The sequence below is a fragment of the Suillus paluster genome (genome assembly GCF_016628075.1).
Source record: "Suillus paluster strain FC165 chromosome Unknown EDB91scaffold_13, whole genome shotgun sequence".
Taxonomy (NCBI): Eukaryota; Fungi; Basidiomycota; class Agaricomycetes; order Boletales; family Suillaceae; genus Suillus; species Suillus paluster.
In genome coordinates this window covers 531,453-545,142 of record NW_024537573.1, presented here as the reverse complement: position 1 = coordinate 545,142, position 13,690 = coordinate 531,453, and the positions used below count along the sequence as shown (strand labels likewise).

Here is a 13,690-nt window from a genome sequence, read left to right as displayed (position 1 = left end):
AGAGGACCAAAACTCATCATAGAAATCAGGTGCCAGTGGACATGAGATGGACTTATGATCCTCGCCTAAACCACCTGAGGTACGATGGAATATTCTCATATGACAACAATTCTTCTGTTACTTCGGTTCCACTAGCTTGCAGCTACTCCCCTTTTGACTCCGAAAATGGCGAAACATAGTAGATTTTAAGCACAAAAGTACAAGGGCCAGTTGAGACTCGCGCACGGGCGGGTGGCCTGCAGATGAAGGTTATCCAAGCGGGACCCAACAATCTAGATTTTCAAGATCAGTCAGTATCAAATGGTGTGTGTATTAGTGAGTACATACTCCGGGAAGTCTCTCATCGATGTGGCTATTATGATATCACGCAGACGCCCGTCCAGCCTCGCATTGAAACACGGACATCCCATAATACTTAAAGAAGGAACAAATATTGTCCTTCAAATAATATCTTGTGACTTTTGATCTGCAAGGACATTCGAACTTGCGTTGGCAGTCGAATATAAACGTCCATTTTTCTTTAATGGCATCGCAGTTGAGGTTGCCGCTTTCAAGCTTATCTTTGACGCACCTTAATTTTACGGGGCACTCTCAGCACTCGTGTATCCCAGAAATATCAATGCAGCAGTGAAACTGACAGAGTAGAACAAGAATAGAAGTGACGAGAATACGCGGAGCTGAAGCTGAAAAGAAGAGGAACTCGCGCGGAGTTGCAACTGGTGCCTGGGCGATATCGCAAAGATATTTACTGTATTGGTGTACCTATTGGTGCATGAATGTTCGGAAACCTTAATAGCAGGAATATCATGATGACCAGGTATATAAAACAAAACTACAGCTTAGCCTTCCCCTTGACCAACTTAGACATCCCGCCGATAATCTCTTCAGCCTCCCTTTCTATGCGCGACAAGAGCTCTTCGCACGTTGGGATGTCATTGATCAAGCCAACTGAAATACCCGCAGTCCAAATCCCATAGTCGGGATCACCGTTCTCGTATACCATTCTGCCTCGTGCGCCTGCGACAAGCTCACGGACGTCTTCAAACTTCGCCCCACCTGGGCGCTGCTCGAGAGCAACGACCTGCGTCGACACTGCATTCTTGAAAACGCGCGCGGTGTTGTTCAAGGTACGGAATATGTGGATGGTATCTTGTTCACTGGAGGCGACCATCTTCTCTTTGATGTTTTGGTGGATAGGGCTGGAAAGCACAGGTGAGATGGGTATAAAGTTACCATATTACCATACGATCAACGCACCTTTCAACCGTGCACAAGAATCGTGTGCCCATGTTCACTCCCTGTGCGTGCAGGTCGTAAATGAAATTTATCATGATGAGATATTAAGGCACTTACAGCGGCACCGAGTGCGAGGGAAGCGGCCAATCCACGGCCATCGGCGATACCGCCCGATGCAATGTAGGGTATCTTGAGTTCTTGCGCGGATCTTGCAAGCTGCGAATAGTCAGTAATGGTATAAATGACTGGTGATAAAGCGCACCAGAACAAGGCCGCCAATGTCCTCCTCTCCAGGGTGACCAGCACCTATCAATACCGTCAGGTGTCACAATCAAATTCAAACAGAGAGGAGGGAACTCACATTCAAAACCGTCGATACTCAGGACATCAACACCCATTCGTTCTGCAGACTAAATGCCCCGTGTTTAGCACATGAAACATATATCATAGTCTGATTGAACGGGCAGCGAACCTTAGCGTGTCGAATCGTAGTGCACTTGTGTATCACAATGCATCCATGCGACTTGAAGAACTCGATGAAGCTTATCCGCTATAGTTGTGTCAGAATCTTTGCAACTGGTGAGAACGCAACGCTACTCACGACTTGTTCCCTGCCGTCTCAAAAATCTTGACGCCCTCTTCCACAGCTACACGCGCGTAACCTTCGTAGTCTGGTGGGACGATCGAGGGTAGAAGCGTGAGGTTTACGCCAAAGGGCTTGTCAGTTGCTGCGCGTGTCTCGCGAATGACAGTGCGCAGAGCTTCGGGGTTCGGCTGGGTTAGTGCAGTGATTATCCCTAAGGCATATTTAGCGGATGAAACCGGAAAGCAAGCAATATTGCACACCAAGACCTCCTGCGTTCGAAACAGCTGCAGGAAGTGGAGGTTTTCCGACCCTGCGGATAGAGATATTAGTTGATCAATCATCCTCGAACTTCATGCCAGATGACATTTACCATTGCATACCACCTTGCACTACTGGCCTGTCGACAGCGGAAGAATCGTAAATGTCTGTCTTCCGTATAATAGGTATACATCAACTTACACACGGATGCCCAGGAGTTCGGTTAGCGCAGTTTTAATCATTCTGTGCAGGCTCCTGGTATACTTAGTTTGCGTTGAGATTTAGGCAACGCGAGCACGGTATGGGAATCTGAAGAGGGTGTAACTGTGAAGAACAAAGGTCTATGCGTTGGGATAAGAGTGTTGAGAGGTGACCAGGATAGAGTTGATGGCGAAGGTAACTATGTAGTGCTTGTGAATCCACCGGTAATAGGATCCCGAGGATACAAGTTTATGTAATACGCCTTTTTTTGAGCGCTCAGTGACCTTGCGGTAACCGGCATGTGATTGCAATACAACCGAATTTCACACAGTTGTAAATAATCACAAGTACTCATACTGCTGACCCTGTCAAATCCGACTTGCATACTGTAGGTTAAGTACTTAGAGTGCGTACTGATGGGCCGTGTAACCGGAGACTAACTTCATTGCATAGGACCCTGTGCGTTATGCACCTAAAATGGCCCCGGGATGATCTTGCTTTGCAAGCTAGGTCACTCTGAAGTTGTTACTACCGGTACGCCGTACTTAGAATGAAAATGTGACGTCTGATACTCCACCGTCCTTCGAGGGACTTTGCCTTGAAAATTTATGGCCCATAACCTCAGAGTCTTCCTTGGCAGTTTACAAAAATGCATGTCAAGGAGGAGCTTTGACTGTGGAATCAAAATGTTGCACTGTCCTCACATGTGGACGCATATCCTCGTGCCAAAGCCGACGCGCACAATGTGTGGACCACAACTAGTACGTGCCACATCCACAACTAGTTCTTGCTACATCCACAACTAAACAATAGGTGGCATTCATTCGCTTGATGATAAAAGCCCTGATGTGTCGTCTGAAAAATGTATACACATATCATTCGTCTTGGCCCTGCGTGTATTATCACAATGGATAACACAGCCACCCCAAGTCCCTTGAAGCCTCGTAGTATCAAGAAGAAACAGGTTTCCTCGTTTCGAACCAGAATCATCATCTCATTTCGAATCGGTACCAGCACATCGTTTCGAATTTCAACTAGTACCTCTCGAACTTGGTCCCTCGATACTCTGTTACGCAGAACACGGAGAGCGTTAACAGCGGCAGCGAAAATCCCGCCGCCCCTTCGACCGGTTTACTCTCTTCCAATCCCCCACAGTTTGACGTCGAAAGCACTTTCCCTGCAATCCTCGCTCCTGTCAAACTTCTCCGCGAAGTCGAGGATCTCGACTCACTCCGTGCCTTGACACCAATCTTTTCTCAATGTCTGGCGGCGATCTTACACTCCATAGCGCAGTTTCATAGTGACGTCGGGTACACTTCCGCCTTGCAGCTCGCTGAATCCGCAGTGGAGTTTTCCAAGCAGTCCTTCCTGGGCCATATCAATCAGCTCCATGTCAGCGGTTTCCAACCCACCAGCAAGAGGGCCTTCATCGGGGAGGCTATAGAGCTAATGGACATAACCATGTCTACCCTGACAGTGTTCATGCGAGCTGCAGAGCGCGAGTGGCAGCAGATGAAGCCCCTTCCAGACCCTCCCGAAGAATGTGAGGAGATCTTGGAAGCCGAAGAAGATGGCGACCAGTCAATTGGAGCTGGTCAGAGTTATTTGCCGTCGACTGATAATCATCAATCTAGTGAAGGATCGTCAACCTGCGTTGAAGAGGTGGATGAACTAGGGGCTCTTGTCAAGGCGCCCCCGATCAAACGCCCGAAACGTGGACTGGCAGCAATCATTGGGCCAATTAAAACCTTGCGCCGCAAGTGTTCGAGGATCTCTTTTTCAAAGGCTGACACAGCGACACCTGTCGAGAAAATAACGACTCGCGCAGGCCATGCTCGTGCGACGGCTAACATCAGAAACTCGATCGCACTCTTTACAGAGTTACTTGATGGAAAGCTAGAGCATTCCCTCCCGCATCCAGACGACAGCACAGAACTATTCATGGACAGGAACGGAGTACTCCAGCTTGCCTCATTGAGGGGCCTGATTCGTTATCTCACGTCAACAGTCTCTGACGATGACCTCGAACTCGCAGATGTTTTTTTCCTCTGCTTTCGCTACTTCTCGACTCCAGCACTGGTTCTCGAGGCTTTTATGGAGCGATACAAGGAGAAATTACCCGGTTGCTTGTCCCCTGATCAAGTTCGCACCCAGTCTCTGCACGTCAAGATGCGTGTAGCTCGCCTGCTGAACCAGTGGGTTGATCTTCATTGGCGCCACTCGGATGATCACGAAGTCTTCGCTACCCTCACCCAATTCGCCTTCTCTGATCTGTCTCAAGATCTCCCTCGCGATGTCTCCTCGAAACTTATCAACACTTTGCACAATGCAGCGTGCGCCAAAGAACACAAAGGGCGGCGCCTTGAGAAGACGGTTCAACTCATTCAAGCCTCTTCACCAGCGGAAGAGTTCTCTGGCTTCTGGGAGCCTCGCGAGAAGGAGGCGATGGTGGGGGAGGTTTCAAAGATTTGGTTGACTCGCTTCTCGTCTCCTCAACGCATGGAGCTCCTGACTCATCAGCTCACCCTGGTGTTGTGGGAGAAATATCGGGTCTTCCAGCCCGAGGATGCTGCGCGCTTTTGGGTCGAAGAGGCGACTGGAAAGACGCCCTATGGTATTTCCAATGACGCTGGTCCAAAGGTAACCACGTATGCATCCTTTGAGAAGGCCATTCACCTTTGGGCACTGGATATAATCGTGTCCCCATCATCGATGGAGGCTCGTATTAAGAATGTAAAGTTCGTCTTGGAGTGGGCACAAGTAAGTTTTTGTTATACAACCTCGGTCCCAGCTAACGCGTCGGCTTGCTTACAGGCTTGCCACAAGATCAGAAACTACGCCGCTTCATGGGCATTATTTTCCGCGTGCGACCGACAGAGTTTGGTCGGCACTTCGTTGGTATGCACCTAGGATTATTATGTCGTCTTCGTGCTCACGTTACTTCGCAGAACATCGGTGCCAAGCACGATGAGATTCTTCTTGGTCTACGTTTATTCTTTAGCCACACAAACCACATGAAGGCCTACAAGGACGCGATCCAAAGTAGTCTTGGACCCACTCTGCCGACCCTTGGTACGTTTTACATTCCAGACTCTGATTTGACGCGTGCCTTGAACAATGCGTGCAGTGCTTTTCGTAGGCGACGTCAAGCGCCAGTGCGGTAACGAGGAACGCGTTGAGAACCCCAATGCGCCGGGACATAAGCTCATCAACCTTAGGCGTTACCGCCCTCTCACTCGAGCTGTCCGAGGTATGATCGTCGATTATTTCCCTCTTGAGTGATTACTGACATTTCCGCAGACATGGAAAGATGTCATACGCCCTATCACATTCAACGTGTGGATTCTGTCTATCAATGGATTGAGGAGGTCATCTGCTGTTACCTCAAGCGCCCAGAAGCGGAATGGGAGGACATCCTTTACGAGAAAAGGTACAGCTCTGTGTTCTGCCCTTGACATTCACGAACTCACAATCCTCTCAAGCCGGCGCCTCAAGAAAAACAGCCGTTTTTGAAATTTCTAGCAACCATATTCGTTCGCATTTCTTGACCATGTTTTATTGTCCGTTTTGTCGCTCTGTTCTTAATTGACTGACACTATAGTTCAGTCTACCGCTTTCATTTGCTATCGTTTGCTTTCATTGACCATGTCATTGTATACTTATGAACACGTCCGCTCTTTAAATATCCTGTTATCGCGCTCACTGTAGCTGCTCCCACACTCGTTGTATTTCCTCCTGCTCAATGTACCAATATGAATGCGATTCAGATGAGAGATTGTGTGGTGTCATAACATATGCATATTCGCATACAAAGCATGGCGCTCCTGCTGTCGCATATCGCTGCATCACCAGCCGTGTCAAATATGTGAGAGAATGATATTAAGCACGTGCAGCCTCAATCCGCTTCCTGGCAACCTGTCTCCGGTTCAAGGATGAGAAGGAAGATGTTGCGACTTCATCTTTGTCCTTGCTCCGCTCGACCTCCTCACTAGAAACGCCCAGAATGATCTCGACGTGGCACGGGTGGCCCTGGTAAGGGTTGATACGACCATGTGCACGGTATGTGCGGCGGCGAGTTTTCTATAAGGTATGATGGAGATTACGATATCAATTGCAATTGAATGTGAAAGCAAGATGCACGTACGGGTGCTTGCTGGACGCCGATGTTCTTGATGTAAAGGTCCTCGAGTTCTAGGCTCTTTGCGTCGGCGTTCGACTCTGCGTTTTTGAGGAGGCGAGTGATGAACTTGACGGATTTCTCGGGCCAACGACCTATATTTCCAAGGTCAACTCTCCGCATTCAGTTTGTCCATTGTCACGAGACACACCCTGGGTTGCCTTGAACTGCTTGGCTTGGCTGGCCCGTCCAACACCACCAGCGAACCGACGGAAAGGGATGACTTGTTTGTGGTCAGAGACGTCAGACAGGTAGGTGTAGGCCTTGGTAAGCTTCAGGCCTGACTCCATCATGAGGGTTATGCGTATTCCCATTACTTGCACACTGACCTGTAAGGGCAGCAGCGACTTCCCTCATGTTCTTGAAGTGCGTGCGGAGGTACTCGCCCCGAGCACGGGCGGCTGAACGAGACCAAACGGTTAGATGATGTTTCGGTTGGATACCCAGGTTAGAGACAGACTTTTTTCGGGATTGGTGGCAAGAGCGGCGGCGGCGTATCGGACTGTTTGAAGACATTGAGCATTCTAGTGAGTATAGACGATGACGACGTACCCATTTTTGAGCCTTGAGGATGTTGTCGAGCGCGATATCGGGCTTGTAAGTTTAGGATCGAGGACTGGGCGAGTGTGGCTTGAACCTTAATTTTACAGTACATCGGAATTTGCCGATGCTAACGTTAAGTCTGGAATTAATCGAGCAAAGTAAAAATGGCGGGCGCTCTCCTGTCTCCCTCCGAGGCTGTTGCCCATCTCGAAACTTACAAACGCTTAGATGGCCTCTCCGTCAACGATCTTATGGACTCTCGCGTCCATGGCGGTCTCACTTATAATGACTTCCTCATGCTCCCTGGAAAGATCGATTTTCCTGCTTCCGATGTGATCACGGAGACTAGAATCACTCGTAATGTTATTCTCAGAACCCCTTTTATGAGTAGTCCTATGGACACCGTTACCGAGACCGACATGGCCATCAGTCTCGCGCTGTTAGGTGGTATTGGTGTCATTCATCACAACCAGTCCCCTGCTTCTCAAGCAGCTATGATTCGAGCTGTAAAGAGACACGAGAACGGTTTCATTGCAGATCCTGTCGTCTTCTCTCCAAATCACACCGTTGCAGATGTGCTTGACATCAAGGCGCGTCTTGGATTCTGCGGCATCCCTATTACAGGTACGTCAACATCTTAACAAGTAGAGTATGGTGCCTGATGTTCTTCAGAACCGGATCTTTGGGAGCTAAGCTTGTCGGTATCGTCACCTCGCGCGACGTGCAGTTCGAGTCCTCTGAGACACCCCTCCATGAGGTCATGACGACGTCCCTTGTCACCGCATCTCAGGGTGTTACACTCACTGAAGCCAATCAAATCCTCCGTGCCTCCAAAAAGGGGAAACTCCCCATCGTCGATGACCAGGGTCGTCTCACCTCCCTCCTCGCACGCTCTGACCTCCTCAAAAACCAAAATTACCCACTAGCTAGCAAGGACCCCCACAGCAAGCAGCTATATGCTGCCGCGGCTGTCGGCACGCGACCTAGCGACAAAGATCGCCTCAAGCTCCTCGTCGAGGCTGGCCTTGATATCGTCATCCTTGACTCATCGCAGGGTAACTCCTTGTTCCAGATTGACATGATACACTGGATCAAGCAAACCTTCCCCAAACTCGAGGTCATCGCAGGAAACGTTGTCACGCGCGAGCAGGCTGCTAGCCTCATTGCCGCAGGGAGCAGATGCCCTCCGCGTCGGCATGGGTAGTGGCTCCATCTGTATCACGCAGGAGGTTATGGCTGTCGGTCGTCCACAGGCCACTGCCGTGTTCGCTGTTGCCGAGTTTGCATCCAAGTTTGGCGTTCCTGTGATTGCAGACGGTGGAATTGGTAACGTGGGGCACATCTGTTAAGGCACTTGCCCTTGGTGCGAGCGCTGTGATGATGGGAGGGCTTCTTGCGGGTACCACAGAGGCGCCGGGGGAGTACTTTTATCACGATGGAAAGCGAGTGAAGTCCTACAGAGGCATGGGTAGTCTTGAGGCTATGGAGCAGGGTAAACCAGGCCCGTCAGGTGGCTCCAAGAAGCACGCGTCAGAGCCCTCGAGCAAGCCACACGAGAACGCCGCCACGACGCGCTATTTCTCCGAGTCGTCCGTGGTCAAGGTTGCACAAGGCGTATCGGGTGACGTCCAGGATAAGGGCAGCGTCAAGGCGTTCATCCCATACCTATATGTTGGCGTGCAGCACAGTCTTCAGGACATCGGCGTGCGCAGTGTTGCGGAGCTGCAAGACGGTGTGAAGGAGGGTCGTGTCAGGTTTGAGATGAGGACGGCGAGCGCACAAGTGGAGGGAGGTGTTCATGGCTTGCATTCGTGAGTGATGATGGCATGTTATCGCTGTACATTGCTAATCTCTTTGACAGATATACCAAAAGATTATATGCTTGATACGATGCCAGCTGTTACCCTGTAATATACATCTGGACCGTCGATAGAACCATCAATTGGAGTGATAGGGAAATCTCGTCACCAGGTTGGCTAATGATAGGGATGTCACGGACATGATCTACTTGGGTACTGCGAGCGTGAGCTTGGAGCTCTCAGACAATTTCTTTAATCGGGAGGGGTTTGAAGTTGTATTCACAACACCCCTTATCGAGAAGAAAGCACTAGGTGCGTGATAAGGATTCGACCGTAGACTCGAGTGTTTAACCCCATTGATGGTGAGGTCTGCTAGATATTAGGTCGTACCATAATTGTTTAAAGAACACTCTCGACTGCTGGAACTACATAGATGAGGGAGTTTGGCATTATGAACGCCGACCTGGCCTGCGTGCTTCCCTTGACGCAACAACATCCCTGATCCAGTCCCGTTAGAAAGTGAGTTTACCGTCAACGCAAGGACTTTAACGCTCACCAAGATGCTGGGCCAGTCACCCCCTATCTGTTCTTCACAGACTCACACAGTTGCTCATTTGGCAGTAAAACCTCCAAGGTATTGCTCATAGCCTACAACAAGTTCCCTAGCACCCTTCTTGATCTCGTCTGTATGTGCGGATTTGAAGCAAAACACGTAGGTACAGCATCGCTGTTGCGGGCGACTCCGTCTGATTCCAATTCCGAAGCGAGGGAGGCTGACTTTTGGTGTCAGGGTACTAGTCCTTAGATGTTCACTGCAGCCCATATCGGATCGCCTGGTCCTGAATTTCACCATACAAGATGTGCGTGCTAAAACCGCTGGGGGGGCGTGGGCGTCAGGGGACTCCGGGAGGGATCATACTTTTGTTCATGTCGGCGATAGGAGATTATTCTAAGTATATATGTCCGGTACTTACTTGGGATAATTTCTGCGTCGACACGAAAAGCTCGCAATCGATACTTGCCTACATCGGGGGTTTCAACATTTTGCCTCTTGCAAGATTTCAATCAAAAGCAAATTTAGACCTGACTAGAGGTTTCCAGACCTAGCCTAGAGCGTTCCAGAGCACTCTAGATTACCTTTCGAATGTAATTTCAGAAGGTAGTAAAATGTCAGTTTCCCCACTGCTGTGTTATCTCAGCTGTTTCTTAAAATAAGTACATAAATGTCTCGACTCGAGGCGAACAGTTTCATGTGCCTTGATTCAGACAACCCAATTGGCGTAGGACCCTGTAACAAGACCCCGACTACTCAACCTAAATACCTACCATGGTCCCTAATTGCCAGTCAAGTTGGACCTCGGAAAGCTGTCAACAGCTGTCAGTAGCGCAGAAAGGTCGCAGAGATACCAGTGATTAGACCGGTGTTTAATTGCTATATAATAATACTAATTACAAGCTTTTTATTTACAAGATCTCAGATCTCAGTGGCTGGTTCAACCTTGGACTCTAGCCAGCGTCCGAGAACTTTGAACTCTTCCACTTGCAAGTGGCTAGTGAGTACTAGAACAACACAATATGCCCATCTTCGGTTTGGCTTCCAAAGACACCAGATCTCACATGCACGTCATGGCTGTCGTCACTTGTGCACGTTCAGTTACCAGTAAATCCCTCACCAAAATATGCTCCTCTCCTCCGGTGACCAGCCCGTCTATGAGGCCTGGTCGCCAGTCTACTTCACACAGCCGACTACAGCGGTTGCTTTGGGGTCTCAGTTGATACTTTAACGCGAGTACTACTTAAGCCAAAGCATTCGCTGTGTTTTTGCTCGTCATTTTCCTCCGGTTTTCTGAGTTGCGTCATGGTCCGACAATATCTATTCTGGTGCATTCTCGCAAGCCTTGGAAGTTACGCCGTCACTATTGGCCCAGTCGTTGACCTAGCTGTTGCCAATGCTAAAGTATCTCCAGATGGATACATCAAGTCGTTAGTTTTGCTGCATTTTTTCACGCTGTTTAATTACTGAGGTCATTGCAGGGCGATACTTGCTGGCGGCACTCTCCCTGGGCCCATTATCGCGGGCCAGAAAGTGACATTTACTTTGCATGTGCTAATTCTGAGTCAATTCATCTGTCTTTAGGGAGATACATTCAAGATCAACGTCACGAACTATTTATATGATGACACGATGCTCACTGGTACCACCATTGTAAGCATAAATTTATTGAAGCATAGGAGCGTCCGACGATGTCCTACACTGAACAGCACTGGCATGGAATGTATCAACGTCATCACAACCAAATGGACGGCTCAGCCTTCGTCACGCAATGCCCAATAGTCTCAGGTCACTCATTTCTGTACGAGTTCAACACTGGCGGTCAAGTGGGAACCTACTGGTACCATTCTCATTATGGAGTTCGTGCCTGTATATATTCACGTATATTGATGACTGAGTGACTTTAGGTCCAACACTGCGACGGTCTACGAGGCCCACTGATCATTTACGACCCAAAGGATCCATACCGTTTATCCTATGATATTGATGATGGTCAGTAAGCCCGTTGAATTGGAATTGCATTTCTGACATTTAAGCGAAGAATCTACGGTTATCACACTGATGGACTGGTGAGCAGAGCCTATGCAGTTTTCTCTGTTTCTGAATCAGCTCGCTTTTCAGGTATCACCTACCATCCCCTCAAGTCCAAAGACTTGTCACCCCAGATTCGGTGCTTATCAACGGTGTCGGGCGTTATGAAGGGGGGCCGGATGTGCCTCACGCAGTCATCAACGTTCAGCCACACAAGCGATATCGGTTCCGCTTATTGAACATGGCATGCGAGAACAACTATATTTTTTCGATCGATAACCATAATTTTACCATAATCGAAGTCGATGGCCAATACGTGGAGCCGCTCCTGGTCGACTCCATCCAAATCTATGCTGCACAGCGGTACTCCTTCATTCTTGAGACAAACCACGCTGTCGACAGCTATTGGGTGCATGCCGATCCTGACTCAGGTTCCAACTCCACAGCTGTCCTACGGTATGCGGGCTCTCCCCACGCGGTCCCTAAGAATGCGACAGCTTCAAGCTTGGTCCCTCTGAACGAGACTGACCTACACCCCTTATATCCACCACCATCTCGTTTGCTTCAGGAAAATGGCGCAGATGTCGAGCTCAACTTTATTCTTGGGAAAGATTTGACTAGTGACAACTTCCTCGTGAATGGTGTCCAGTTCACTTCTCCCAGTGTCCCAGTTCTATTGCAGTTATTGAGTGGTGCTATGACAGCTTCGGATTTAGCACCCAGTGGCTCCGTATACACTTTACCACGGAACAAGGTTATTGAGATTTCCTGGAATACTAATAATGCCCCAGGTGGCCCTGTGAGTCCTTCCTGTATGCCCCTTGGCCGACAGCAGACTGAAACTTTCATAGCATCCGTTCCACCTCCATGGGGTACGTCTTGACGTCATTTAGTGATGTCCTATAGACCGATCTGTTTCACAGCATAACTTTGCCGTCATCAGAAGTGCCGGAAGTAGCGAGTACAACTATGTCAACCCCGTCATGCGCGATACCGTGAACACTGGCCTGCCTGGTGATAATGTAACCATCCGCTTCTTCACCGACAATCCTGGACCCTGGTTTTTGCACTGGTGAGTGTTGTCCTTAACGGCTCAACGCTGGTAATGACGTTCGGACTTCGTGTAGTCATGTCAATTGGCATCTATACGCGTGAGATGCTCCTTTAATTGAGCTTGGATTTGAATTTACGTGCTCGCAGCGGAATGGGCGTGGTATTTGCAGAGGATCCTCACGATGTGGCAGCTTCTCAGCCTCTCAGCAGTGAGTACTGAGCACCATGAATTACTAGACTGGGTCTGAAAACCCATGTTAGATTCTTCAAAGCAGCTCTGTCCGATATACGATAGCCTTCCTGAACAATATTTTCCTTTACCTCCTCCAATACCGCCCTCTTCCACGACTGGTTGATTCCATGAACGTCAAACTGGACATTGTTGAAAAGAATCTATCGTAACAGTCGTTTAGGATGGGACAGACATTTTCATTCCAAGTACTAGACATTGATTGTTCCTCTATAGCTCATCCAGTATTAGAGTAGAAGCATTTAGGCACATTTGGAATGTATACCAACTCTCAATTATCTGACTTTTTGTCTGTGCACCCATTTCAACGTTTTGCTTCGTGAACATTTCATGGTAGGAGGTTGGTGAGAGGGCTCGTATGTTGCATGACGACGGGACTATACAGAACCATAGTAAGTAATTATACGCGGCCGCCGCCAACGCCTTGTTCCAGATCGACATGATTCACTGGATCAATGAAACGTTCCTCAAACTCGAGGTCATCGCAGGAAATGCTGTCACGCGCGAGCAGGCTGCCAGCCTCATTGCCGCAGGGGCAGATGCCCTCCGCGTCGGTATGGGTAGTGGCTCTATTTGTATCACGCAGGAGGTTATGGCTGTCGGTCGTCTACAGGCCACTGCCGTGTTCGCTGTTGCCGAGTTTGCATCCAAGTTGGACGGGTGTGCCTGGCTGCAGACTGAAGGGGCGAAAAGACTAAATAGACACCCAGGGCGGGGAAGACTGGCAGGAAAAAACTGGCTCCAAACCTCCTCCGAGCGAGGCTGGCTCCAGACATGGGAAGGGCAAGAATGGCTGATGGCCGAGGGCGGGCAAAACTGGCTAATCGCCCTGTACGGACATGCCTGCCTGGAGACCCTGTGGCGTGCCCACCTGGAGATCGAGAGCGGGAGACACTGGCTGCAGACCCTGGACGGGAGGGGATGGCTACAGACGGACGGTAGAGAATGGCTGCACACCTTGATCGGGACAGACTGGCTGCGGACGGTAGTTGGGGAAGAACAC

At 49.4% G+C, this 13,690-nt stretch overlaps 5 protein-coding genes across 5 annotated transcripts; 3 read left to right on the top strand and 2 right to left on the bottom strand.

The window, feature by feature from the left end:
- Positions 1-827: 827 nt before the first annotated feature.
- EDB91DRAFT_1120148 (uncharacterized protein) lies at positions 828-2,522 on the bottom strand. The gene is made up of 9 exons (XM_041318174.1): positions 2,282-2,522; positions 2,193-2,219; positions 2,083-2,132; positions 1,838-2,033; positions 1,709-1,778; positions 1,598-1,646; positions 1,354-1,481; positions 1,258-1,298; positions 828-1,199 (listed from the first exon to the last, which is right to left on the bottom strand). The coding sequence occupies exons 1-9, from the start codon at positions 2,320-2,322 to the stop codon at positions 833-835; spliced, it is 969 nt and encodes a 322-aa protein (XP_041179703.1). The 5' UTR covers positions 2,323-2,522; the 3' UTR covers positions 828-832.
- A 666-nt stretch (positions 2,523-3,188) lies between these two features.
- EDB91DRAFT_1268912 (ras guanine nucleotide exchange factor domain-containing protein) lies at positions 3,189-6,248 on the top strand (the record flags this gene model as incomplete). The annotated part of the gene is made up of 7 exons (XM_041324538.1): positions 3,189-3,245; positions 3,320-5,041; positions 5,096-5,179; positions 5,230-5,353; positions 5,409-5,531; positions 5,582-5,711; positions 5,764-6,248. 7 exons carry the CDS (start codon positions 3,189-3,191, stop codon positions 5,792-5,794), a joined length of 2,271 nt encoding a protein of 756 aa, XP_041179702.1. The 3' UTR covers positions 5,795-6,248.
- Positions 6,016-7,143, bottom strand: EDB91DRAFT_137591 (ribosomal protein L22/L17). Its single transcript, XM_041326186.1, has 6 exons — positions 7,011-7,143; positions 6,919-6,960; positions 6,788-6,859; positions 6,610-6,738; positions 6,426-6,553; positions 6,016-6,361 (listed from the first exon to the last, which is right to left on the bottom strand). Exons 1-6 carry the CDS (start codon positions 7,111-7,113, stop codon positions 6,161-6,163), a joined length of 675 nt encoding a protein of 224 aa, XP_041179701.1. The 5' UTR covers positions 7,114-7,143; the 3' UTR covers positions 6,016-6,160.
- Positions 7,144-7,165: 22 nt separating this feature from the next.
- EDB91DRAFT_1236284 (IMP dehydrogenase/GMP reductase) lies at positions 7,166-8,887 on the top strand (the record flags this gene model as incomplete). The annotated part of the gene is given in 5 exon segments (XM_041321430.1): positions 7,166-7,629; positions 7,674-8,136; positions 8,174-8,332; positions 8,352-8,812; positions 8,863-8,887. 5 exon segments carry the CDS (start codon positions 7,166-7,168, stop codon positions 8,885-8,887), a joined length of 1,572 nt encoding a protein of 523 aa, XP_041179700.1.
- Positions 8,888-10,159: 1,272 nt separating this feature from the next.
- Positions 10,160-12,993, top strand: EDB91DRAFT_137469 (laccase). Its single transcript, XM_041326185.1, has 13 exons — positions 10,160-10,209; positions 10,272-10,783; positions 10,835-10,886; positions 10,938-11,006; positions 11,063-11,212; positions 11,261-11,345; positions 11,395-11,422; positions 11,475-12,183; positions 12,236-12,256; positions 12,308-12,456; positions 12,512-12,535; positions 12,585-12,646; positions 12,699-12,993. Exons 2-13 carry the CDS (start codon positions 10,659-10,661, stop codon positions 12,791-12,793), a joined length of 1,569 nt encoding a protein of 522 aa, XP_041179699.1. The 5' UTR covers positions 10,160-10,209; positions 10,272-10,658; the 3' UTR covers positions 12,794-12,993.
- Positions 12,994-13,690: the final 697 nt, after the last annotated feature.

Excerpts from the sequence above, each read along its gene's own strand:
- EDB91DRAFT_1120148 (XM_041318174.1), bottom strand. The coding sequence starts at position 2,322 with ATGATTAAAACTGCGCTAACCGAACTCCTGGGCATCCGTGT. Across the intron at positions 1,779-1,837 it reads GAGACGGCAGGGAACAAGTC|CTTCATCGAGTTCTTCAAGT; the intron begins GTGAGTAGCGTT and ends ATAGCGGATAAG. Across the intron at positions 1,200-1,257 it reads TTCTTGTGCACGGTTGAAAG|CCCTATCCACCAAAACATCA; the intron begins GTGCGTTGATCG and ends TGTGCTTTCCAG.
- EDB91DRAFT_137469 (XM_041326185.1), top strand. The coding sequence starts at position 10,659 with ATGGTCCGACAATATCTATTCTGGTGCATTCTCGCAAGCCTTGGAAGT. Across the intron at positions 12,257-12,307 it reads ATCCGTTCCACCTCCATGGG|CATAACTTTGCCGTCATCAG; the intron begins GTACGTCTTGAC and ends TCTGTTTCACAG. Across the intron at positions 12,647-12,698 it reads AGCTTCTCAGCCTCTCAGCA|ATTCTTCAAAGCAGCTCTGT; the intron begins GTGAGTACTGAG and ends AACCCATGTTAG.
- EDB91DRAFT_137591 (XM_041326186.1), bottom strand. The coding sequence starts at position 7,113 with ATGTACTGTAAAATTAAGGTTCAAGCCACACTCGCCCAGTCCTCGATC. Across the intron at positions 6,961-7,010 it reads TCCTCAAGGCTCAAAAATGG|TCCGATACGCCGCCGCCGCT; the intron begins GTACGTCGTCAT and ends GTCTTCAAACAG. Across the intron at positions 6,362-6,425 it reads TCGGCGTCCAGCAAGCACCC|AAAACTCGCCGCCGCACATA; the intron begins GTACGTGCATCT and ends CATACCTTATAG.